This window comes from Aythya marila, assembly GCF_965140915.1.
Source record: "Aythya marila genome assembly, chromosome: 2".
In the NCBI taxonomy this organism is placed as follows: Eukaryota; Metazoa; Chordata; class Aves; order Anseriformes; family Anatidae; genus Aythya; species Aythya marila.
Genome location: NC_139043.1, coordinates 129,795,350 through 129,822,255, shown reverse-complemented (window position 1 = coordinate 129,822,255; position 26,906 = coordinate 129,795,350). Strand labels below are relative to the sequence as shown.

Sequence of the window (26,906 nt, the reverse complement as noted above, 5' to 3'; positions counted from 1 at the left end):
GTATCTCAGACTCCAGAGTTCCTTTCAAGGACACCGCAAAGGCTAAGGACTGTATATAACCCAGCAAACCCAGCATACTTCTATAGTATTTAATTAGAACATCATTCAGATTACTTACATTTTGGAACTTTCTAAAAGGCACAAACTGGACAATGTCTCTGACAGCTGGTTCTCCTGATGAAGACCTAAGAACTCCATTGTCACCATCAAGAAACTCCATAGCATCAAAGTCTGCTCCTCCAACACCAACAATGATAATGGACATAGGCAGTTTTGAAGCATTAACTATGGCAGTTCGAGTTTGGTCAAGGTCCGTTATCACGCCATCCGTTATGATCAGAAGAATAAAGTATTGCTGTCAAATCAATAAACACTGTGTTATGACAGAAAAATAGACAACATGTAGGTACGTATGCTTAGAAAATGCACGCAGCCTATATACTGTTCTGACTTTAAACATGCTCGTTGTACTTACTCAAGTGTACAAACATCTGTGTTTTGCTTCTTTTGTACAGTCCAAAGATATTTACATGGACAGCAAAATCTTTTAATAGTAGTAATCTTTCAACAACCCTCCACCCAAAAAATAATGTTGTCCTCCTTCCTTTACTCTCAAAATCCTCGGACAAACTAACAGCTAACCTATTTTCCAAGTATTTGTGCTGGTATAGAAGGCAGTTTGCTGATGTTTTGGACAGGATATATTTGTGAAACTTGCTTTTGTTTCCTTTCTGGTCTACTGACAGCTTTATAAAATGCTACCCGTTGCTTCATCCAGGTAAGAATAGAAAAACAAGAGTGATACCAAGAAAAATAGAACAGCCGCTCATTTACTCAGTATATTCCTAAAATCTATAGATTAAAACAATTTGTTTTTTCTTCTGAAAAGCAACGCGATAATTTTTAAATTCCTTTAACTGTCTTCTAGCTGCTTTCTGAATTTTATTAGCTAGGCATCTGGGACCACCTTGACTAAATTACCAGAGGTAAATTAGTCAAGTATCACTTGAATTGCTTCCATGATACTGCCAGGACCTTTAGAAGTTGGCTTCCTACCTTCTGTCTCAGATTGAAGCACCATGAACAAACTAGAACTACAAAGTTTGGAAAACATCAAATACTTTTTGAACGTGCAGTCTTCTTTCATTTGGTTTATTTCAGACGATTACTGGACAGCATGAATTCCAGTTTCAAAGGTACTCCCCGTATTCTTATTAATCTCTCTTCAGTATTTGGATTTCTATCTTTCTTTAGATGCCTCTAAAATAATTGATATTCCCTTTTCTCCTCTGTTCAAGTACCATCTTTTGTCATTGCTTCAACCCATTCTATTCTTCCCCACTCCAGCAAGAATGCCTACAAAACAACCATGATCAGAAGGCTATGACCAAAAGCACGATAGTACCTATCACTGGATTTATTTCTCTCTCCTTATGCTTCTCTCATTCTAGGGAAAAAAAATCTGCATTAAATGCATTAAATGGCAAGGCAGCAAAAATTCCTCAATACATCCTTTCACGTAGAAAAAGAAAGAAATTGCTAGGCATATTGCACTCAAAAAAAGGTCCAGAAGTTTCTAAATACTTTCCTAATTCATGTACTGATGATAGTTGCTACTGAAAGACCATCAAGGAAAAAGCTTCCAAATTTCTTTGTATATGAAAATCCACAGCTCTTTTCCAAACTGGTTTCCACAGGTACATTTATATGCAAAAATAGCTAACTTTATTTTCTGATTTTCTATGACATCTGAGAGAAGTATTTACTATGATCAATGAGTTCAGATATACATAGCTTCAGACTGGCTGAACTTGTATGGAGTATTATCTAAAGGATTTGATACTTAAGACTTGTTCTTCAGATTTCCTAATTCAACATCTCACATGTGATATGTAAGAGGGAGCAAGGTGGATAGTGCATACAGCACCTAAAATTTTATAGTAAGGACAGTTCATCGCTTAGGTTGGTACCTACATGCCAGGAGGTATACCTACCATTTTCTGACTGAGTTGATTTGCTCTCTCAGCTATCTGATGTGAACCAAGGTCTAGTTTATTTTCTTCACTAAGTAACTCTAATACATGACTTGTGTCATAACAACCCGATACAGCACTATAGTCTTGGGGAAGAGTGGCTGGAAAGTTGCCTGGCAGAAAAGGACTTGGAGGCGCTGATCAACAGCCAGCTGAATGTGAGCCAGCAGTGTGCTCAAGTGGCCAAGAAGGCCAATGGCATCCTTGCCTGTATCAGAAATAGCGTGGCCAGCAGGACTAGGGAAGTGATTGTCCCCTTATATGCAGCACTAGTGAGACCGCACCTCAAATACAGTATTCAGTTTTGGGCCTCTCAATGCAAGATATTAAGTTGCTCAAGTGGGTGTAGAAATATGAGCTGGTGAAGGAACCAGGTAATTAGACTCATGAGGAGAGCTGATGGAACGGGGGTCATTTTGTTTACAGGGATGCCGTCCAGATGTGCAGGGATGGGATCAGGAAAGGCAAGGCACAGATGGAACTGAACTTAGCAAGGGACGCAAAAAATAACAAGAAGGTTATTGGTCAATAACAAGAAGTACATTGGTCAGAAAAAGACCAAGGAGAGTTTATCTCCTCTGATAAATGAGAAGGGAGAATTCGTAATGACAAACATGGAGAAGGCTGAGATACTCTAAAACTTCTTTGCCTCAGCCTTTGCTGCCCGTCAGGCTTCCTACATCCCTCAAGACCCCAAACCTGTAGGTGAGGGCTGGGGGAGCAAAGTCCCTCCCACTATAAGCAAAGAGCAGATTCCAGACCACCTGATGAAACTCATCAGGTACAAGTCTAAATGTACAAATACATCGAGCATACAAGTACATGCATGTCCAATGACACACATCCTGAGGTTCTGAGGGAACAGGCTGATGGAGCTGCCAAGTCTCTCTCCATCATATTTGAAGTCATGGTTGTAGGGCAAAGTCCCCCTGGTGACTGGAAAAAGGAAAACATCACTGCTATTTTTTACAAATGATAGAAATTAAAATACAGGAAACTACAGACTCGTGAGCCTCAACTCTGTGCCTGGCAAGATCATCAAACAGATCCTCCTGGAAGCAATGTCAAGGCACATGCAAGACAAGGATGTGATCCAGGACAGCCAGCATGGCTTCACCAAGGGCAAATTGTGCCTGACCAGTCTGGGGCCTTCTATGATTGAGTTACTGCATCAGTTGACATGGGAAGACCAGTTGATGTTGTCTGACTGGACTCCCATAAGGCCTTTAACGTGGTCCCACAAGACACTCTGATCTCCAAATTGGACAGAAATGGATTTGAAGGGTGGACCATTCAGTGGATAAGGAACTGGTGTGAAGGCTGTACCCAGGGAGTGGTGGTCAATGGCTCTACACCAGGCAGAGGCCAGTGATGAGTGTTGTCCCTCAAGGGTCTGCCTTGGGACCAACATTGTTTATAACCTTTATCAATGACATGGACAGTGGGATTGAGTGCAACCTCAACAAGTTTGCAGATGACACCAAGCTGAGTGGTGCAGCTGATACAACAGAAGGAAGGAATGCCATCCAAAGGGATCTGGACAAGCTTGAGAAGTGGGCTCATGTAAACCTAATGAAATTCAACAAGGACAAGTACGAGGTGCTGTATCTGGGTCAGGGAAGTCCCAGACAGGAGTATGGACTGGGAGAAGAACTCATTGAGAACAGCCCTGCATAAAAGGACTTTGGGTGTTCTGGTGGATGAAAGGCTCGACATGAGCCAGCAGTGCACTTGCAGCCCAGAAGGCCAACTGCATCAAACAAGGAGTGACCAGCAGGTCAAGGGAGGTGATTGTCCCCCTCTGCTCTGCCCTTGTGAGGCTGCACTTGCTGGGGCCTCCAAAACAAGAAGGATGTGGGGCTGTTAGAGCAGGTCCAGAGAAGAACTATGAAGAAAGATCGCGACAGGGCTGGAGCAGTGAAAGGCTAAGAAGAAATGCTGAAAGAACTAGGGATGTTCAGCCCGAACAAGAGAAGACTCCAGGGTGAGTTCATTGCAGCTTTTCAATACTTAAAGAGGGCTTAAAAAAGATGGAGAGCAACTTTTTACTCAGACAGGTAATGACAGGACAAGGGGGAATGATTTTAAACTAAAAGAGGGGAGATTCAGATTAAATGTTGAAAGAAAATTCTTCAGAGTTTGGTGAGGCACTGGAACTGATTGGACGGAGAAGCTGTGGATGCCCCATCCCTGAAGGTGTTCAAGACCAGGTTGGACAAGGACCTGTGCAACCTGATCTGGTTGTCAGCACTCCTGTCCATGGTAGGGGGCTTGGAACTAGATGGTCTTTATGGTCCCTTCCAACCCAAGCCATTCTATGATTCTACAGCTGTTTAGTCTTGAGGACAAGACTCTGATGAGGAAACCTCATCACTCTCCACAACTACCTGAAAGGAGGTCGCAGCAAGGAGGCTGTCATTCTCTTTTCTCCAAGTGATAGTGTGATAGGATGCAGAGAAACAGTTTCAAGTTGCACCATGGGAGGTTTAGACTGGGCATTAAGAAGAATTCTTGACAGAGCAGGTGTTTGAGGATTTAAAGTGTCTGACCAGGGTAGACCTTGAATCCCTGTCCCTGGAGGTATTTAAGAGACAAGGGAAGTAGCACTAAGGGGCATGGCTTAGTAATGGGACTTGGTAGAGGTTGATGGTGGGAACTAGTGATGTTGAAGGTGTTTTCCAGCTTAAATGATTTTATGATTCTATATATTCAAATGCTTTAATTAGACTTTAATAACAGCATAACACAGCAAGGGCATTTAGCAGAAGATGCCATAAAGATGCCACACATTTTTAAGCTAGTATTTCAACTCTGATGAGTTCATTCTGTTAATTTATGAGAGAATCTTTGTGCACAATCTGCAAGAATAAGTTAGCTTTTATCCAGCTTCAAAAGATATCAAGTACCAAATCACCAGGTAAATGGCCAGCTGTCAAAACAGGTACACTTACAAGCTTGAAAGAAAAACAGTATAAGCCAAAATGGAAAGCAAAAAAATATGCACACTATGGTAAAGAACTTACAGATGCTGTTTGCTGCTGTGTAGCTGCAGCAGCAAATCTTGCCACATGATTTATAATTGGAGAAAAATTGGTTGGCCCATATAACTTCACTTGAGGAAGACAAGCCCGATATGCATCAACAATGCCTTGGATTCCTAGAGAACATAAATAGTTTCAACCTAATGTTTGCGTATTAGAATTAGGATATTTTGATGCACTCAATCTTCCTAAAAACACTATGTATCAGTTATTTAAAATAATGGTGCAAAGATTTAAAACCAACCACGATGATCCTTTGATTCCTATGATGAAAACATAAACGATTTATAACCAATGGAGGCCTTCAGCTTCAACAATGCTTAACATGCTTTGCCTTACATCAAGAATAGAAAGGCCAAATACTGTACAGAAGTGCATGTAACTGAATTGCAACAGCTCTCCAGCTGGCAACTGGCGGTAGTTAAGAACATGATCAGAGAGGCCATGTTGAACAGGCTCTAGCAGCATCATACTCAAGCTAGACATTCTATCTTACTGCTGATTTGAAGTTGCATGACAAGGTGAGAGAACTGTTCCCAGTTTACCTGTACTGGGCCCTAGTTGTTAAAATCTGTTTTCCCAGGTAATTTCAGAAGAGAGACCAAATGTTACTTTTAATAACTAAGATACACGTTATGAAATTGTTTTCTGCTACATGACTAATCTTGCCTACTTAATTGGAGCAACATGCTTCACAGCCCACATTTCAAATGACTTTTTTTATCTTTAAAATCATGTAAGATATTTTATTCTCTAAGTCTGATGTTACTTTGGACTTACCATTACAGAATGGGTTTGATGGGTTAAAATTTAATGGGAACTCATGTGACACCTGTTAATACACAAAAGGCAACGTCAGAACAGTATATACAATCCTCTCCTGAAGTAAATGTTTTTAATTGTTTTATGTACTAGAATTACATGTTCTATTACCTGAAAGGAAGGAGGAATCTGTGCACCAAATCCAAAGGCTGGAAACATCTTATCTCTAAAAGAGCAATTTTCAAGAAAATGAAGCAAGTGCTTTCCTTTAAAAGCTATCATAGTTCACTAAGTTTAGTTAATCAGTGCTGCTTTTGATTATTAAATATACTTTTGATCATTAAGAGCTACGAGGCAAAATTAGGTGGAACTTCCTCCTGCAACTGTTTCTAGGACCAAAACCATTTTTAACATCAAATTGGCAAAAAATTGAGCATTTATTTAAATTAATGCTGCTCTTTACATCACAGATAAAAAGCCTTACTTATCTTGCTGTAAACACAAGATTCTGCTTGTGATTACACAGTGATTGCAAAGTCTTTTTTTAGCTCTACATTCAGCTCAGAACTTTCATTTTTATTTATGTTAGTATCTTCAATACTGGCTACAACAAAAATCTATAAATACTTTAAAAGTATTTAAATAAAAAATTAAAACTTACGTATCATAATCCTGAATGACCATCCCTACAGACCAAATGGCTGTTAGGTATTCATTAACTCCATTAGGGCTGAGGTAATGAAGGGAGTCTGGAGAGCGCGGGTCTCCATTTGAGCCTGTAAAATCTATCCCCACCTGTCAAGCAGAGTATTTACAAACTGCTGTTAGAGGTGAAATTATGCTTCTAATCTCTGACAAAGCTAAAGTGAAAACCACAGAGGAGTTATAAACTGTTGTTAAAAAAAAATTTCTAACAGGCACAATACTTAAGATCCAAGTTTCTTGGAATCTTAGCCCTCTTAAATCAATGCCACCACAAGACCAGCAGAAGCTCTGTATTTCTTGGAAGCACTGAAATTACTTCCATCTGTCAGGTTTTGCCTGTATTTACTGTAAGTTACTATTCACAACAGCTCTTCAACAGTTGTGAAAATTAACTCCTGTTTCTTGTCATACACATCTTTCTTCTCAGACATACAACTAGGCAGACCCAACAGATGCCTAGAAATAGTTCTCTCTCTGACCTCAAGAGGTCAAGATCTTCTCTGTATTGGTGATGAGATATGTTACTAGGGTGAAGACATTTTACTGCTATTTGTGCAGCATTTAGGTTTATGAATTATACAACTTGGAAGCCAGACACAACATGAAAGCTTCTCATGACATTTATTATGAAAAAATAAACAAACAAGCAAACAAGCAAAGAAAAACACCATGAATTAAATCTGAACAGCACAGAACTGTAAATTTCTCCTTGGTCTCCTTCCACACAGCTCTGTCAGTTCCTACTGAAAATAACCACAGGTTCAGACCTTTGTACCAGGAGTAAAGAAGATTTTTCCTAAAAAAAAATAGTTAAAACTCTGGCAAAATGGCTTCCCCCCTTGCATTTGGTTTGCATGGCAAGGTCTTTGCAGCAGCAGGAGCTGCAGGGTTGGCAGTTGTTTTTTTAAAATTTGTTTATCACTATCCTACTGTATTTTCAGTAGGCAATAATTAAACAAACCTTCCTCAAGTCAAGTTTGTTTTACCCATGACTGTAATCAGTGAGCTCTCTCTCCATCTTTAGCTTGACCCACAAACTTTTCCATCTTATTTTCTCCCCCTGCCCTCCTAAGGAGGGGAGTGAGATTGTGGCCTGATGGCCAGACAAGATTTAACCCTCCACACCAAAGAACAAAATAAAAACACAATAATCAAATAAAGAGCACAGGCAATCAATGATAAAGTTCAGTTTGCTCCAAAAATTCAAATTTTATATAAATGATTTAACTTACTGTGAAATTCAGCTGACATCCACCCATGATGTAATCCAGGAATGTGCATTCTATTATGATCTAAAAATAAAAGTCAAAGATGGAAATTAACTTTTTTTTTTTTTTAGAAAGGGAGAACGATAAATATTACTGAAGCAACTTTTGATGTTCCAGATTTATCTTTACCCATGAAAATCACTACTTTTACTCTATCGATGTGTCTCCCACTGCAGCGACAATACTTACAGTGCATACTACCAGCTACTCTTTGCATCAGAATCATAGCTCTTACAAAATAACAGGCAGACAACACAGCAGCTCCAAAAGCACCATTAACTTAATACGTCGTTTTATAAATAAACTTACCAGACTGTGATTCACCATAAAATAGTAAGTTAGGAACCACAGTGTTTCAGGAACAGCCTTACAAATTGGTAAAGCAACCTTTTCCATACAGACGACTTCTAGAGGGTTGGGGGGGGGCAGTCAAGGACAGGTGTGATTTACATGTAAATCTCTCTCCTTATATGAATCAGAATATTTAAATATTTATTATGTCTATCAATTTTGGTTATTGTGAAGTTTCTTACAGCTTGAGGATGAAAGCATTACTAGGAGAGAGTTATGGCTAAACACTTAAAAGCAAAGTCATACTATAACATATTACTGACCTCACAGTGCTTAACGCTCACAATGCCAGAGTTTTTATAGCTTTTCTTCTTCTGTCTTTTCTTTTCATTGATGCACTCAAATTCAACCTGCATGGATGCAAAAGAAAACAAAACATCATAAATGTAATTTATGGGACACATTCAAAAGTTTTCATTCTCAGACCTATACTTTTGGGTTGTATTAAAAATGCATTTATTTTACTATCAAACCAAAGTAAACCCAGCCTGCCAAATTCAGGGAGAAAAATCCCATCATCCTCCCATCAAGAAGCTGATAATCCTCTCTTACACAGAAGACTACAAAAAAGTTTGTTTACGCAACTCTGTATATTTTTCTCTCTGAGGATCTTACCAACAACGTTTTTAGTAAAGGCACAGAAATTCAGGCAAATCATCACTTTTCCCAGCAGCAGTGGCAGTAACATAATGAAATAGAAAGTATATTTTTAAGCTTTCCAAAAATCATTTCTTCAGGCTTCATTAACTAAATCAATACCTTAACTGCAAAGCAGGATCAGCAGTTGGCTTAGCTAGGTTAAGCAGGTAGTGCCATCATGCAGTCACTATGACACAATCCAGCGTGTTTGGTGCATAAGTAAGTCTGAGGTATTCCAGCCATGCCTTCAGACTCTCTGCCAGAAACAAGTTCCACTGCTTTTTTTTTTTTTTTTAAGTTAAAGTGATCTTGCAATTAATATCAAGTGAAAAAAGGGACAGAATGCATTAACAATGTTAGCACCTGAGAAGTCTATATGCCTCTTCTTTACATCTCTTAGAAAAAAAATCTACAAAGACAACTGATGTCAAAATTGTGGGAATAGCTAAAGAACACACAAAGCCAAATGCAGAATCACAGAATCACAGAATTTTCTAGGTTGGAAGAGACCTCAAGGTCATCGAGTCCAACCTCCAACCTAACACTAACAGCCCTCCACTAAACCATATCCCTAAGCTCTACATCTAAGCGTCTTTTGAAGACTTCCAGGGATGGTGACTCCACCACTTCCCTGGGCAGCCTGTTCCAGTATATGCCAACATATACTGGAAATATTTTACAGACCTTATCAAATAAATCAGATCACATGGGATTACAGATTAGATCCTTTTAAAAGTCGAAGGATCCTTCAGCTCATTACTTGTATTATCTTGTATCTTTGCTCCACCTTACTGACACAGAGCTAAGTTACTATGAACAGGCACAGCCATAGTTCTCATGAAAACAACTGTCCAAAAGCATTTCCAAAAACAGCACAGGAGGATTATCACTGAAAATATATTTTCTTTAAATTCAAAATAAACTTCACCTATTATGCTACTAGGGAAAAATTAATTTTTGTATTCTCAGAGAGCCTCCACATAACCATGCTTCATACTGCTTGGGAAATCACTATCACAGTTCTTTCCAAAAACACATGCTTGAATATGTGAATGTGCAGAATCCTTCTAGGTGTGTTCAATTTATGATCCTGCTTTCTAAGAAAAGTGCAAGTCAAATCATTAAAAGCATGGAAAGCAAAACTGACACCATCTGGCTCCTGAAAATCTAGAAAGAAGTGAAAAAAAACACTTAAGAGTTCCAAGTAGCCAACAAATGCAGGATGTGTCTAATAAACAGTAACCAAAATTCCTTGCAAGCAATACAAGCCATTAATAGGCATTAAACTAAACCCTCTAATTAAAAATGAATTCAGGAACAGACATCAACAACAAAAAAAAAAAACATGGCAAGGCTTGAAGCAAAAAGCAAAAAACAAAAAACCCTACAGTTAAAGGCTCTACATCAACAGCTCTGAAGAATTTAGTAGAAATACAACACTCAAGATGTCAAAAAAGTGTAAGCAGGCACTCAATATATCTATCTCATCTTCAATTCAGGAGCAATTCTGCAGGTTTTCAGAATTAAAGGAAAAATAGTAAAATATTTTGGCAACATACATGTCCATAAAAGCAAAGGCTTAATGTTAAGGTTACCAATGATTTCTTTCACTTTTTCAAGTGGATACTGTTTATTACAAGGTCTGCAAGTTGTTACTGCTTGTCAGAACACAAAAAGTAATTTCACTTCAAAGACAAGCCAGCTATTGCAACATATCAAGTGCAGTTCTGTGCAGTAATATAAATACTGAAGTTTTTCCATATTCACTGAAGTGCCATACTTCATTTAAATTGTTTGATTTCTGTTCTTTGTTGTTTTTTGTTTGGTTTGTTTGGCTTTTATGATTAATTAAATTCATTTGTGATGATGGTTGGTATTTAGATACATAACATTTATAAAAATACTAACCAAGATAGGAAAGCGGATTCACATTGTAAAGACTGAGTCAGCCTCAACTACAGTAATATTGTTAAGCTGTAGCCTAACACAACTTAGGTACCAGAAAATTGAGTGATGTAAACTTTGTTCCAAAATGACTAAAACAGCTTATCAAAAACATACAAGCAGCTTAGACTATGTAACACTTACAGGTGAGGATCGAGATGCTTCCTTCAGTTTTGACATCGTGGTCTGAAAACTTCCTATGAGATCATGAGACCCATCACCATCATAGTCATAGCACTCAACCTAAAATGAAGCATTATTCAGCGTTAGCAGCAGAAATTGGCCTACCAAAGCAATAAGCACCACAGTGACATTTTTACATAAACCTGAATGTCCAAAACATTCCTGGAACTCTTACATCATGGAGTTTTTTCTTGTGCTGCAGTCTTAGGGTTGCATAAGCATTTAACCATTACGATTGGGTAAAGGAATTTACCCAGCAGATCTTCCACTGAAGTGGAAGACAGATGAGAACACTAAATAGTGTCAGGTCTCAGATCAGTATGTAACACAAATTATATCAAACTACATTTTGAGAGGAAGGGAAGAGTAGGAAAATGATCTATAGGCCTTTTACTGTCATCAAGGATTATGTTTGGTTTTGTGAAGGTCTTAACCAAATCACTGAGCATCTACCTAAAAATTCACCAAATCTATTCACAATCAGGAGAGTTTTATTAATACTTGAATATTACTTGAATATTAAACTCCACGATAGCTTAGAATTTATAAGTATATGAAGCTTCAGTCCAAAATCTAGAAAGGACTTGAATTTTCCTTAATTTTAGAAAACAGTCTTCATGATACACACTTCACGGATCAGAATGTCAACTAAAAATAAACGTTCTCGCCTGGTTTAATGGTAAGACTTTACCATTCAATTTGAGCAATTCATTTTTCAACATCCAATCCAACCAAGGAAGGCAGAACAAGGGAAAAACAGGCAGTTCTTCTGTTTGAGAATCTATCAGCTTAAGTGAGCATTATTTTATCACCATTACTTTCATCATAACGTACTCAGTTTTTGAAAGCTCAAGCTTCAAATGTTCTTCAATTGTCTAAGTAAAAACCCACATATTTAACTATAATTGCATAGGTTTTTAATAATTGTACATGCCATTCATTTCTGATATTTTATTTCAGTTTTACAACACAGGCATGCTAGTTAACTTTAATTAATCAAATAATATTAAAAAATCAATTAAAACAAATTAAAATACTAAAAAAACAATAGTCCAAGAAAAAACTTCCTGTTATTTGGAATCAAAACATAAACCTCAAGAATTTTTTTCCTGAATAAACATGTATATGTAAATAATATATATGTGTATATATGTGGCTTAAACTGACGTACTGTTTCCACATCTCTCTTTCAACACTGAAAAAAAGTTTTGTTATATTTGAAACACAGTTTAATTGCATTGGTCACTTCATTTAGGAATAACAAAGAAAAACAAACAGCTTTAACATATATTTGAGCTTCTGAGAAAAATTAACTTTCCAGAAACAAGCAGTAATGTTGAAGTATAAAATATGATGTGTACATAGCATATTCTACACTGTGGAGAGCATGCCTCTACATTGTTGTCTGTACTACTCCTACAACACTTCAAATGCACCAATAAATAAAATGCATGCGCATGCACTGAATAGCAACTTAAATCTCATTCACAGTACCAACAGATATCAATCATGGCAGATGATGTGTAAACTCTTTTGAACACCATAAATAAGCCAATCAAATACTCAGCCAAGCGCTTCGGTAACTGAAATTTAAAACTGAAGTCATTTCTTGAGCCAAAAGTTGCAGTACTTGTTCACAGTTGGAGAAGTTCTCTCTTTTTCTTTTTAAAGGGATTAAAGTTTGTCTTACTTGATATATTTGATCGATCTAACCCAATTTTCAAAATTTAGTACAGGCAAGACAGAAACGTTCCTTGTGTTCCACATATGCTCTCTTGGACACATGATAAAACCAGGGAACCATGTGGTAAAATTGCATATAAATTTTCCCTAGCAGAGCTAGGCATTCTTGCTCCAGTTGAAAGGCTCATATTTTCAGCACAGAAAGGCTTCAGTGACTGCAAACACACACACAAAGTATGCAGGAATAAATTCAGAAGACAAATAATCAACATGGTTTGTGTATTGCTGGGAATACACAAACTAAGCCATTAAATGCATAAAAAGCCACTCATTAGGGAAAAGTCAGTGTTTTTACTTACTATGACCAATAGCCCATTACGTATGCAACTGTGCATGTATAAAAGTGTTAAAGCATTGTTTAATTCTTCATTAATATTATGATACAATTCCGTTTGCATTTTAATGTTTGAAGTGATAGCTACTGGTTTTCTAAGTTAAGGCATACCAGAAGCTGCAATTCAGCCTACTGTCTGTCTGCGATCTGACAAGAACTCCCAACTAAATTTTATTTCCTCTGGAGATAAACCTACACTTATGAAGTAAGATTCCAGAGAACAGACTTTATTAAAACCATTATAGAGTTGAGAATAACTTCATCTTAAAATAATTATTTTAATAAATGGTCTTAGTTTTAGCAGGGCTGTTTACTGAAAAAGATAAGTATGTTTACAACAATATATGGCAAAGCAAGAGCTGTCACAGGTATTTCAGGGAAAAGGGAGAAAGAAAGGAACATAAAGAAAAAACACAGAAGCAGCAAGGAAAGCAGGTTCTGAGGTTCTGGGCTTGTGAAGTTCTTCATTAATCTGCTCTGTAATTACATATTTAAATCTATACAGGTGGTTGTAACACCCGCAACCCTGTGGCTGTTAAGCATTTTCAAGGACTGCCTCAAGCCATATAACTAATACCTGTCACATGCAGATCATGCTCTCATTTGCTTTTTCCCAGAGGAAGAACAGAAAGTATAGTGGTTTGTTGTTGCTTTTGCTTTTTTCCAAATACTAAAATATCACGTTTCTAACATGTTCATATTAGCTTATAAATAACATTTTGATTGGTTGCTTAGCTTCAATTCTATCCCTAAACTATGGAAATTCCTGAAGAAAAAACATTCAGAAGTTAAACACAGTTTACTCAAAGTAAGATTTGAAATGCAAGAGTTAAAGACCAGTCCCAGTAAAACTGACTACACAGATGTGGTTGACCTTCTGACAGAAAGTTCAGATTCATCTGAGGAGAAATGTAGGAGAAAATCTGGTATCTACAAGATATATCTGGTCCACATCTGTTATCTTCCGCTATTAAGAATTTCATCAGTGTTATTTATTGCACATAACAGAGTAAAGCATACTCTAACCTTTACCATGCAACTTTTACTATGTAGTATCTTCCCAGCACCAATATTGGTTGGTGCAATATTAAAACTGTACAATCTAAGTGAGAAACTGATCTGGACATTCCAAAGCCACTTCTGTTTAACTGGTTTCCCAGACTTTCAAAGACCAACATTTAGACTGAAACTGTAAGTTGTTTGTTTTTTTTCAAATCACCAATCCCCCCTTAAGTGTGCTTCTGTTACTTTCAAACAAATAATAATAAAAACTCTACCAATTCCCATTCAATCTGAAACAAAAAAAACTAACTAGAATAATACATCTCTTAATTTTATATATTTATTCAAATACATTAGTTCATATACACATTTCTTATACACCACCTTGATTGACTTATCCATGTCACTGTAGCACAGAGAATTGAGAGAGATTTTAAAGGGCCTCCAAACAGGATTCAAGTTGTTCTTAATAACCTGTAAGAATAAAAGACAGAATAGTACAGTTCACAAGAGAGGAAAGCAGGGATTCAAAATTGGTCATACCTTCACATCTTGATTGTTCTAAGCAAAACTGTTGACTAATGCTGCTGTCATTCACTTCCTGAAGCTCAAAGCCTAACACATAGGATATAAACAAAACATTCCCAAAATGCAATTTCATTGCCCAAAAGGTATCTTTCCAAAAGGAACTTCCAACTTTATTTTTCAGACTGCACAGTAATCTACTATACCATTCAGCTACCACCCTGCAAAAATTACCATTTCTTTATATCTACAAATATACTGACATTGTTCAAGTAATTTTAAAAATATAGTGTTTTTTGTTGTTTTTTTTTTTAAACACACGCAATTACCAAAAACAGGGGAAATGTTTACACTGGAATTTCTGAATACAGCAGTGTTCTGGAGATTACTTTTCTCTTCAGCCAGTGTTTATTCTGAAATGCCACTTATGGAAATATTCCCTCAAGAAATTCATGGTATAGTTAAGTAAAAATAGTGCATGATGATAAAAGAACACCTTACTGCACACAGTCTCTCAAGCTGAAAGCTAAACAAATATGCCACTGAAAGATCTTCAGAATTTGTCAACTGGAGAGTATCCATAATAGAAATACCCAATAGTGATTTTATAAAGCAAAAGAAATCAAACGCAACAAGTAATATCTATTAATATCTAATAATAGCAATATTTATGCTTCCAGCACTGGTGCATAGAGAAAAATACCTATTTTGAAAACAGTAGATAATACAAATAAACGAACATAAGTAAACAAACACACACATGGTTTTCAAACTCTAACAAAGAGCCAGTCCTAGGTTGGAACTGTAAATTCTGGATTCATTATTTATTCATTATTTAAATTGAAGATGAAAAAATCCTCACGGTAAAGATACTTCTCATGCAGCTGAAACACCCTGTGAGGGAAAATATTTTTATAAGTCTCACAAAAAAAAGACTTGTGCTTCTTCAGAATCTGTCTCTCAAAATGAAAATGAATGCACCCCTTCCAATGTGCATACCTCCTAAGTTTTGACTAGGGCCTGAGCTTACACAAAATGTTACAGTGGAACATTTTGAACCCGCTCCTGCCAGTTGCTGCCATGGAACCTGCCTACCTCCTGTCTGGAAGGCTGCTGCTGCTGCTTGAGTGCATTTTCCCCTCACTCTGCATTATCCTTGGCATGCCCTTGCTATGCAAGCATCCAGTATAATTGCTTTAATTAGTAAACAGTTCAGCTAGGTGACAATGACATAAAGGCAACACGGTCACAGGAATGCCTGAATTCTACCCTCAGAACAACAGTTAAATCTGTCTGCATTCAGTACCTTTTTAAAGCATTTGTCTTCTAGATTACAGAAAGTTATTTTTTTCTGTCATTTAAAATAGGATGGCATTAAAAACAAAACCAGAGTACAGTAATCTTTCTGTCATATAAGAAAGTCAAGCTGACATGATTGACATGATTAACCCACCTGCATGTCAGCTACCAGACCACTCTCTCTTCTGGTTGTAAGGTGCTGTACCTCTAATGCTGTGACATACTGGAAATCAAATTACCTCAGCCTCTAGGTTGTTGACAAAAAATATCCTACCTCTGTTCTGTGAACCATCACCCAGTTTCCATCTCCAGTTTGCTTGTGGAATTCCAGATAAGGATCTGACTTCCCAAAAAAATCCTGTATTTAAATAACATGTAATTATCCCAGAACAGCCTGTGGCATGAATGTGATTAAACACTAGTTAAAACGCACTTAGGTTAACAAAAGGTAAACTAAATATTCAGGGAACAAATACTTTAGATGAAGAAATGCACTTCTTATTATATTTATCAGATATAATTTATCATATTTTTTTATTACCACCTGTGAAAGAGAAATAACAGGGGATGCATTTCAATTTATCTAAGATAAAGTTCAAGAAAATTAATACTTACAGTAGTACTATGATATAAGTACATTAAGAATTTGATCCAATTCAAAAATATCATTAAATTGATGGATTAAAATTCAGTCAACATTAGCTTTACTGAATTAAAATAAAGTTTTAAATTACTTTTAATTTAAAAATAATTAATTTAAAAATAATTTTTATGCAGCTAAATATTAAAATTATATTAAATTTTTGTTTTAAGAAGTTTTTCTAAATACAATCATTTTAACCAAAATACTTAACATAACAGATTTATAGACTAAGTGTACTTATTCTTTTTTACCATTTTTAGAGCACTAACTGGTAAACAGTTACACAAATATTCAAGCCAATGAATATATCAGAACTCCATTATCTTTGCAATTAAACATAAAGACTTACAATTCAATGGAAGAGTGCTGTTTACAGAATATCCCTACTATATACTCATCTAATTTAGAAATGTATCAAAATTCATTTGAACATAGTCAATGAAGTTACTCTGAAGCTATCTTCCCTCAATTTTTTTTAGCATTTGCAAAATCTTAATGGATGTAATCACGTCAGCAAAAACTAAGACTGAGCATCTTGATGTTCTGTCTTCTGACAAAATTGATTCTGCTGCTTTACCAAAGAAACAGCAGTCAAATACCTTATTGTCCAGTTTTCTTGCTTCTACTTCAAATAGAACCACTCTGTTATCCTTCACTTCTTCTGCTGTAATCTAGGTTAAAAAAAAAAATACATATATGTTTTGTATTCAGAAATTATATTGTCTCATAGTGCTCACAATACTCCTATGACAGTTCCATTTCAAAAGGTCACATTTGCTCAGAAATGAGCCAGTAAAAAACGGGGGGCAAAGGGAGTGATAATTTGTTTAGATATCAGGATTAACCGCAATGATGACACTGACAGTTAAAGACACTGCCCTAACAGCAGTGCATCAGATGCTTTACTGTAGCCCGCATTATCTGAATGGATGCAGTGAGTCTTACAATCACAGAAGCTGGGCAACCCTCCTTTTGGATGACAAAAGAGTATTTCAGGAGAAGAAAATACTACACATTCTTCATAGAATTGTACATGAGACCCACTGTGTTAATGCTACAGAATAAATAAATAAAACAAAACAATACTTAAGTATAATTGCTGAAGTGCGTTACTGTCTTACCGTAATACTTCCTTTTCCAGCAGGTCTGCCATTTTTAAGTACTAATGGTTTTGTTATCGTCTTGCTAGAAACTATCTGCCAAGATAAAATTTGAGTGTCAAGGATTATTAGATCAATTTAATAGATTTTCAAATGAATGTAATGAAATAGTGAGGTATGTATGTTTTTCATAACCACCATTCAAGCACATGCGAGTCACACTTCACAGCTTCACTAAACAGATTTATGAACACAACGTGTTTGTCATGCAAACAAGCATCACTTCTTCCCCTATAGTGTTTCTAGTAGACTTTATTTTAGCCTTTTTGGGTAATGGTTTCTCAGAAGTGTTTCTATTCATTCTACTTGTATTTCTTTACTTTAAGAATGAATTATTAAATTGTTAATGAATTTCATTTCATAATGCTTGTCTTTATAATGAACTTGAAAAAAACGACACTTAGACAATTGGGCACAGGGAGATAAATCCCAAGAAGACTCTCTTGAAAAGAAATGCCTTTGAAGGATCTTTTAAGATTAAAAAAAAAACTTCCTAATTGCAGTAACATTAACAGTAAAATTTGAGAAGGAAATGGGAATGAAATCAATAATAAGTAGAACCAGAATCACTGTGTGCCTTAAATGAAGAGCAAATTAAGATTAATATGGCCTTTGTGTACACTCACATGTTGCTATACACCAATTCTCTTTTTCAGGGCATAAAAATATGAATTTGAGTATTATACTAAGTAATATAAATTACTACATTGGGCTCACTGATAGTCCACTTACTTTCAGATAGCAATCCAGTCATCATTCTAGAGCACATTTTAAGGCAGCATCTCAAAATCTTTTGCAAATAAAAGTATTACTGAACTGAGACTTGGGGGGAAAGAGAGGGAACTTATTAAACATGAGAGTAACCCAACTAAAAAAAGAACACAGTAATTAATAAATTTAAGATAAAAGTGGTTAATGGTTTGCTTTAATTTATATTTTCTTAATTATAAGGGAAATAATCTGCATACTTACTTGCCCCAGTGTACATTCAAATTCTCCTAGGAAGTCATCATCACTCAGATCAAAGGTTTTGTTATCAATGTCATATACTCCAAACTTAAGTTTCTGAACAAGCTCAAAATAGTAATCAATTAGGAATTTCTTTGAAAACTTTGGGCTCAAGGAATTCTTAATTCTTTCTGTGCGATCAACCTGCAGAGAGAAAGATACCACTTTACGCAAAATTTCACCAACCAACTACGAGAAGCACCAAAATCAAGTAACATTGCTAAGGGCTTTCAGAAGTGCTTCATAGTATAAAGTCGCATCTTTCAACAAACATTTCATCAAATACAACAAACAGCAATGGATTTTGTAATACACTGTGGTAAGTCAGATATACATAAAGTCCTGTTTTTCTTTGCTCCCTGTAAGGAGTATCTTATCTACTCGCAGAAAAGAACATAACATAATATAATATAAAAATTGCATATTGTCAAATCAAGGATGAGACCATAGTTTTGGAGTGCAGTATTTAAGCACTTGGAAGGGTTGTCTGTCTGTCTTGGCTGGGGAAAACAGTGGTAAAATAGACCAGGTAAGTATTTATTAGAAAGCAATTATTAGTGTGCTATTTGCACTCCTATTATAGACATAACCTAATGAGAAGTGTTCAAAGGTGCGAGCATATACTTAAAATATTTTAATGATGTTTTATGCTCCACTGTTTTAAAAGGTTCAACAAGCTAGACTGTTTTTAACAGATTCGTGAGAGCAATCATATTTTACCTCATACCACTGCTGACCACTTGTATTCTGGAGAAGCACACACAGAGGGTCTGACTTGGAACCAACATCTTTATCCAAGAGATTGGTGCATGCAATAGTCAGCTCCACCTTTGTCACACACTGCGCCGCCATTTGTTAAGCTAGAAAACAATAGAAATCATTATTTTTAAAATGGATTAAAAAGCAAATACTGTGATTGTCACAATGCATTAATTCTATGATTGATCATTAGAAACATTTGCTTGTCAGGAGCATAATTTAAGGCATTAAATACCATTTTAAAAATTTATGAGGTACCAAGATTACAGCATTACCACCATATTCTTGGCTTTGCCATACTGGGATAAAACTTCATTTCAAAGTCTGCAATAAGAAACAAGATTAAGTTTCTTAGAATGCTTGAGGAACCAAATGCAAAACAGGATATGCCACAAAGCACAGTGGTTTGGACTGCTGACAATAAAATTTCACATACTCTAAATCTCATCTTGTAAAACCCACATGAATGCCAGTATCTCATAATGTGGATACTAATAATAATTCAATGAATTAGAAAAAAAAATATTAAATACTCCCCCAAACAAATCTTTGTAACAACATGCTGAAGTGATAAGCACGGCAGGATTGGAAAAGGAGTTTAAACAGGGAACAAGAGCAAGCAATCTTGCTTAGCAGATCTTTAAGAACAACGACAACTTTAATAACAAGGATAGAAAATTTTGAAATCAAGTAACAACTAAGAATAAGGAGGAAGCATTCTTCCTGGAGGTTCAGTTAAAAAAAAAAAAATGAAAGCTTTCTCACGTTTCCGTTGAAGTTTCTCAATAATTCTCTACTGGAACTGCAAAAACTATATGAGCAGATACAAACAAACATCTTCATTACCAATTATGAAGCCCAATGTGGCCTAACAATAATTTGCAATCTAAACTAGGTCTGACCAACAGATATTGTCTATATTATGAAACTCTTGATTTTACTCTTCAAGAATTACAGTTCAACATTTCCAGCATCTCCCTGGAGGGTAAGCCTTGATTCAGAAACCAAAAATTCCCCCTCTGTCCACAATCAGATTGTCTTGGAAGTTCCTAAGCCTCTTTAGCTTCAGGTTTTTCTTTTGTACAGCAAGTCCACAGTCCAGACACGGCATCCCTCTGGGTTAACTTATCGTGAAAATGCACAGAATAAGGAAGGAAAAGCACCTGCTTCCATCTAGCCAGTTTACTTACATCATTTACAGTACAGTGCACCTGAAACTGTGCTCAGCCCTTTTCCTTTCACTACATTTATATGACTCTTAGTGAAAAAGAACTTATTTTTTTACATACAAAAAGGGAAACAATGATGATGGAAAAGAGGACCAATGAATTGAAAACGGGAGAAAGAAAACAATGTAGTCTGAGGGAGCTTTCCTGAGGCTTCTTGTGTTCCACTGGGGCACACTTTGTATATTGCCTCTCCATCTCTGCTTTGCTGCCTTAGAGATGGATGGACCCTTTAGGGATCACTACCAACTGAAGTAAACACATAAACTGTAAAGGAACCACTCAAACATTCACTCATATACACTACTTCTAAGAAGCACATCAGACTTATGGAAATCCTCCTGCACCCCCCAAACACCTACATGTGATTCCATCTGAGCAGCTCGAACTCCCAAGACTTTACCAAGTTTCAGACATTGTCCTTGAGGAAAAAAAAAAAAAAAAAAAGCAAAGCTCTGAGTTCCAAACATAGAGAACAGTTTTTAAATTGATGTTTCCTAGGCTTAGAAAGCATACTTTTAAAAAGCTGTCAGCCCCTTTTTTCCTGCTTCTTTTTATACTGTTATTTTCCATTCCCTATTGCTTTCCTGGCTGCCAGACAGAGCTCATTAACAGTTAGTGGCTTTGCCCAGTGCAAAGCAGAGCGTGACTCCTTACTGGCTGTTTCCAGAAAAACAATCTTCTGCTGACAGAACGATGCTCTAACACCCACTGATGCTACAGCAGCAGGTAGAAAGGGTTTTCATGAGATGTAACAGAATTCACACTTGAACTGAGACCTACTTCTAAAAAATTCACTATTTTCTTGCCATAACTTCACTGAGACTCCTTAACCTGGATTTTGGGAAAGGACCCTTAACTGAAGACATGTGGCTAAGTAATCTTTCCATAATCACTTGTAAATGGACAGCACTCGATCAACCTAAAAACCTGGTCAGATTTTTCTTCTTAGCCTGTGCACGCACGTCCCAGTTCTCTCGTGCCACAAGCACTTTCTCACATGAATACTTTGATTTTGTGACTTCCTTTCCTCCTCTGCATGTCACTGTCTCCCCACTATGCACATAGTGTGGGAACAGAACAGATTCAGCAAAAGAGGCAAGGTGCAAAAAGCATCCTTTAACATACAGAGAGGGTAAGGATTAAAATGCCTGCTTCCCTGTCCTGAAATATGTGTTCTTGTTCAAGACCTAGTAATTGTGTCCACAGTAGCTAAAAGACAGCTTCTAACAAGAATGTGCTTACCTGAGCAGAGGACACTCAACTCGAAACCTAGAAATAAAAACTTCCCAAATCCCGAGTTTTAGTCTTTTCGCTTCCCAGTTTCACAAGATGCAAAATGAAAATAACACAAGTCACTTTCCTCAGAGATTTTGAGAATATTAGAAATCATTATTTTTATAACTGAAGAGGTCTGTAACATTTTAACGTATTTCAAGAAATAATTCTGCTATTTGAAAAAGACAACATGATTGTCCATAATAATGTAAGGCTCATATATTTCATAGTAAATAGCTGTATACAACCTGATGTTTAGGTAACATTATAAACACTAAACGTTAATAATATACACACTGGTGAGGAAGAAGTCCTATCTCATTAACCCAAAACAGTATTTACACTAGTGAAAACATGCAGAAAATAAACAATTTCCTTGCAACACTGCAGTCAGTGCATAGCTTGCAAAGGGTACTCATGCTCTGCATGCCTACATGAACCAGAAGTCTTTTAACCAGTAGCAGCTGTTAGAGCTCTGCACACGCTGTGTGAATCCTCGTAATCCCGTGCTGCATAAAAGCAAGAATATCTCTGCTCCACCCAATTCTCCTCATGTCTGAAAGCCTGTGTTAGGTGAAAACTTCCAGAACAGGTTCGGGTGGGGGGATTCCCAAGAGGACAAATACCTTCGTGGAAGGGAGTCACTGCCACTTAAGCGCTGTCTTTTTGAAAACCTGTTGGGACACAGAGTCTGGCAAATTGCAGTCTCTTCAGGATGGTGGAAAGAAGGAATCACAGCTGCAGTAATGTATTATTACTTCTCAAAATGCCGTTCCACAACAAACTACCAGATCTAGTAGGCAAGCCAGATGCAAAATATTTCAAACACATGACTAGATTACTTGCAGATTTGGGATACTGGAATAACTTTACACAAAGTGGTGAAACTGTTTGGGATCTGGTAAGATGAGCCTTGACTGCCAGTAAGTTACATCACATAACAATACACTTATTTATGCAATTAGCTGTTATGAAAGTAACTCCCCATCAGCCAAATATAACCCAAACCTCAGCCTTTCTCAAACTATCAGCCATTTGTCCTCCAGGTAGGATATGGCATGAAACAAGATAAAAGCTTACTGGGATGGGGCCAGTTGACAGTGACAAGACAGTCCTTTCTATTGGCATAGATTTTGTGACCACAGGAGTGTAAGCAGGCTCTTAAAAACCACTGATAATGCTGGATGAGGGGAGACTGAACTACTAAACAATTCAGCAGAGCTTGCGACATCCAGACTCTGAACTGCAGCAGTGTACAGTCACAAGGGAGATGCTGATTCCTGACCCTACAAAAAGCCTAGGGCATTCAAGAGCATGATTAGCTCAACTAAATATATTGCAGGTATTTCTGCTTGGGCTGTCATTATCAAAGCAAAACAGCAAGTCAAGGACTAGCCTTGTCTTGCAGTTCCACTGATCATGATGTTCCCTGAATTCCCCCAGGGATTCTAATGAAGACGAGCGGTGTCCGCCAAATGACCCAGTTCCTTTTGAACAGGAACTGTAAGCAGGGCATTCCACCTGGAAAGCAACAGCTCTCTTATCAGGATCATCTTCTAACAGAGCACTTGGGTACTCTCAGACTGCAGCAATCACATCAATGCTGCAATACCTACCAGAGGAGAGCACAGACTTGCCCAAGTGCTACTTCCAGGGCAGGGCAGTGTTGAGGTGTGTTCCTTAGAGCACGTGCTATCCAATCTGATAAGCAGAAATACCTAACTACAGCAAGGCAAAAGGACTAATGAAGTGAGCACTGCTCTAGCTGGGTTTGGCTTTGCTGACTTTAGTCACAAGTCTCAAACCTGTTCTGATGTGAACAAGCTGTCGCTAGCAGAGCACTTCCTAGTTGCTGTGAACTACTAATGACAGCAGACTAAAGCTCTATATTTTGTTGCTACAGTGCCCAGACAGACACAGAAAAAAAAAAAAAAGGGGGAGACATTTCAGAACTTGCTAATAAAGCCTGTTCCTGTTCACTGACACTTCTAGGCACTACAACAGTTAAGCATTTTACATAAGCTGTGTGTTAGACTGAAAAACATCTTATGAAAGTAGTACTCTGATTCTCCTTGGATTATTAAGCATTTCCCATAAGCTTGGGCAGACAATAACATGGAAATTAATTATACAGGCATATTGTATAAATTAGTCTTGAATGAACCCTAATCTGAAATAATGAATATGTAGCTTTACTGCCCTGAACATGCAGTATATGCAATTATTCAGTCTCCGTACTTTCAGATAGGACTAGGATGCCATCTCCTGCAAATATATATATATATATATATATATATATATACATGTATTTTGTGGTGAAGATCCCTAGGCCTGTATTCCTTGGAACCTCTTCTATTGCATCTCTCACCAAGCAACAACAGCACTTCCTGCAACAGCCCTTCACAAGGAGGGTTCCAACAAAGAGGCAGCACAAAGATGAACAAAATAAGAATGCAATGAAAACAACCTGTGAGACAACATCTGCCTGAGAAAGGTAACCTTCTCAATCCATAATCAGAGTGGTCCTGACATCTTTTTGTAACTGTTGCATGTGCAAAGAACACAGAACAACAACATATTCCCAGAAAAAGCCACAACTGTTGCAAGAACCTGACAATGAAACTGTGACAAATACAGATGCTTTTACCCCCAGAGGGGGTCAACAGAATTATGATCTCCAATCATACTAGAACACATAATGCACAGATGTGTATTTCAAATAAAGTCAATTCAACTCTTCAATTCTTAAAGAAACAAACCACCTCGTGCCATTTCATAAAGTTAGAAAGGCTAAGACCATTTCATAACCTAATTTCAGCACTGCATTTGAAAATTTGAGGCTTCTCTAAAAATCGTACCACAAATCTGAATTTCCACTGCTGCTTTCTTTTCTTTACAGACAACACTGCTGATAAAACTCTTCTGCTGCATTAGTTGATGGTCTGACAAGTTGAATAATAGAAGCAGATCAAAAGAATCTCACCTCAACTTGAATCATTCACCAAGTATTCTAGGAGTCGCACAAAACCTTGAGTGTAAATTCTGTCTTCCTCACACACATCACTTCGGATGCACGGAGGAACCATCTCATTCTTAATTGAACAAATGAGATTATGCTGATAAAACCACAGTGACCACACTGCTCATTTAACTGGAGATTATGCAGAGAAAAAAATAAGAGCTAGTATTAAGGAATCTGAGGCATGAGTGAAATACTGTTTTCTCTATGAGCAATGAATCATCTATTTATAAAAGATTCATCATAATCAGGTAGCTCAAATATTTATCCACTGGATTGGTAGCACACTGGTGTAACAAGTCAGGCAACTATTTGTAGGTGGCTCCTAAATATAAAAATCTATCTTTAAGTTATATTCATCATGCTGCCTAAGGTTCTCTAAGAAAAATCAATAGAAACACTACACCACACTGGTTCAACACATCATTTACTATCTCAGTACAAGCAACAGCACTAACTTCAAACTGCCATTCAGAGAATTATACCTTACATGGTATATATTTCAAATCCTCCTGTGGGACAACCAACAGCTCTCTGGTCTTGTCTTTCAATTCTGTATCGTACCACCTACTTGCACTCTGTATTCATTATCCCTGGGAGGTATCACACATGCCTGCTCTGCATATTCCTAGGGAGTAGCTCTGAACACACTAAGACAGCAAATATACTGCTTCCTGGAACCATTAGATTACTGCACACATGCTACTCACCTACCATCAGGACGTGCTGATAACCCTCCTGGATGTGAGAAGTACCAGAAGACAGTTGCCACCAACCACAACTAGCAACTATTTCATCTTTCTCCTAACCATGCCTTGCACAGAGCAGTGAGTTCACACGTGCACCAGATCCAGCCACAGGATAAGAAGGATCTACAGCATATTCTTTCAACCACAGAAGAAAGTATGGTCTAAATCACTATTCCACTGTTATCACTATCCAAAAGACTGTTCTGTCAAGACTAACAGAAATTAAGACTCTGCAAGCCAGCACCAAAACCCCTACATTCAGAAATCTTCCAGTCGTCGAGGAACGTCACTCTTAAATCCCTGAGCAAAAGAATCACGTATAAAGTACAATTAAACACCAAATGAGGAAAGTAAACATACAACATGTAGATGAGAATTTAAAAAAAAAAAAAAAGTTCCTTTGATTGTTTTAACAAGCCATACCACAATGTCAAACGTGATGCTGGAAGTGGCTGTTAACCTTAGCCCAACTGACCAAGAGAAATAACTCTGTTGGGTTTAGAAGGAACTAATGCTCACTGATACTAACTTGATCATGTATTACTTATATTGGAAGTCATCCTGTGTCTAAAAAATTAACAAAATTAATAAGGAAAGGAAAAAAAAATATCTAAACATGTAACTTTTTCCTTAAATAATGGGTGTTTCTTAAAGGAAACTGTGGTAATGACAGCATTTACCTTTCTCTAGAGCAGAACCGAGAAAAAACTCCACCCCAGGTAACATTAAGCTAACTCAGCTGTGGAGTTGAGACTTAGCATTAGCTAAGTTATGCCACATTTACACCTAGAAGATGGGTCTTTGTGTTGTCTCTACTAAACAGCTACCATGGCTCACCTCTAGCCTTAAGGGCATTTGCCTTTAACAACTCAATTAAAAATAGTCTAACAGTCACATGTAACTGATTTGTACTGATTAATTCTTATATATTTAACACAAACATGCATACTGGAAAAACAGCATTCTCCCTAACATTAAAACAGGTAAATAGACTTCTGTTTGGTTCTTCTAGCTCCTTTACACATCTTTTTACTTTACTTTTTAGTCTTCCAATGAATAATGCTTATATGGAGCTCTGCCTACTCTGAAAAAAGAAGTTATCTCTGTGACTACGTAAACTGGGAAAATAAGATCTGTATGTGTGATTTAAGTTAACAATTTAAAACCTTAACTGAAAAAAAAAAAACAAAAACCTAGGAGTAAGTCTGACACCAATCACTTGCATTAAACACGCT

At 37.0% G+C, this 26,906-nt stretch overlaps 1 protein-coding gene across 1 annotated transcript in view; it reads right to left on the bottom strand.

Annotated features, from left to right (window-relative positions):
• CPNE3 (copine 3) overlaps window positions 1-26,906 on the bottom strand; it is a 31,567-nt gene that overhangs the window by 3,833 nt on the left and 828 nt on the right. Inside the window, exons 2-15 of the mRNA XM_082754070.1 lie at window positions 19,361-19,500; window positions 18,605-18,784; window positions 17,594-17,668; window positions 17,072-17,143; window positions 16,104-16,187; window positions 14,390-14,479; window positions 10,888-10,986; window positions 8,424-8,510; window positions 7,774-7,833; window positions 6,498-6,631; window positions 6,008-6,062; window positions 5,855-5,906; window positions 5,057-5,190; window positions 119-355 (exon numbers count right to left, since the gene is read on the bottom strand). Coding sequence (XP_082610196.1) covers window positions 119-355; window positions 5,057-5,190; window positions 5,855-5,906; window positions 6,008-6,062; window positions 6,498-6,631; window positions 7,774-7,833; window positions 8,424-8,510; window positions 10,888-10,986; window positions 14,390-14,479; window positions 16,104-16,187; window positions 17,072-17,143; window positions 17,594-17,668; window positions 18,605-18,784; window positions 19,361-19,492 — 1,491 coding nt within the window. The 5' untranslated portion in view covers window positions 19,493-19,500. The remainder of the gene's footprint in view (window positions 1-118; window positions 356-5,056; window positions 5,191-5,854; window positions 5,907-6,007; window positions 6,063-6,497; window positions 6,632-7,773; window positions 7,834-8,423; window positions 8,511-10,887; window positions 10,987-14,389; window positions 14,480-16,103; window positions 16,188-17,071; window positions 17,144-17,593; window positions 17,669-18,604; window positions 18,785-19,360; window positions 19,501-26,906) is intronic.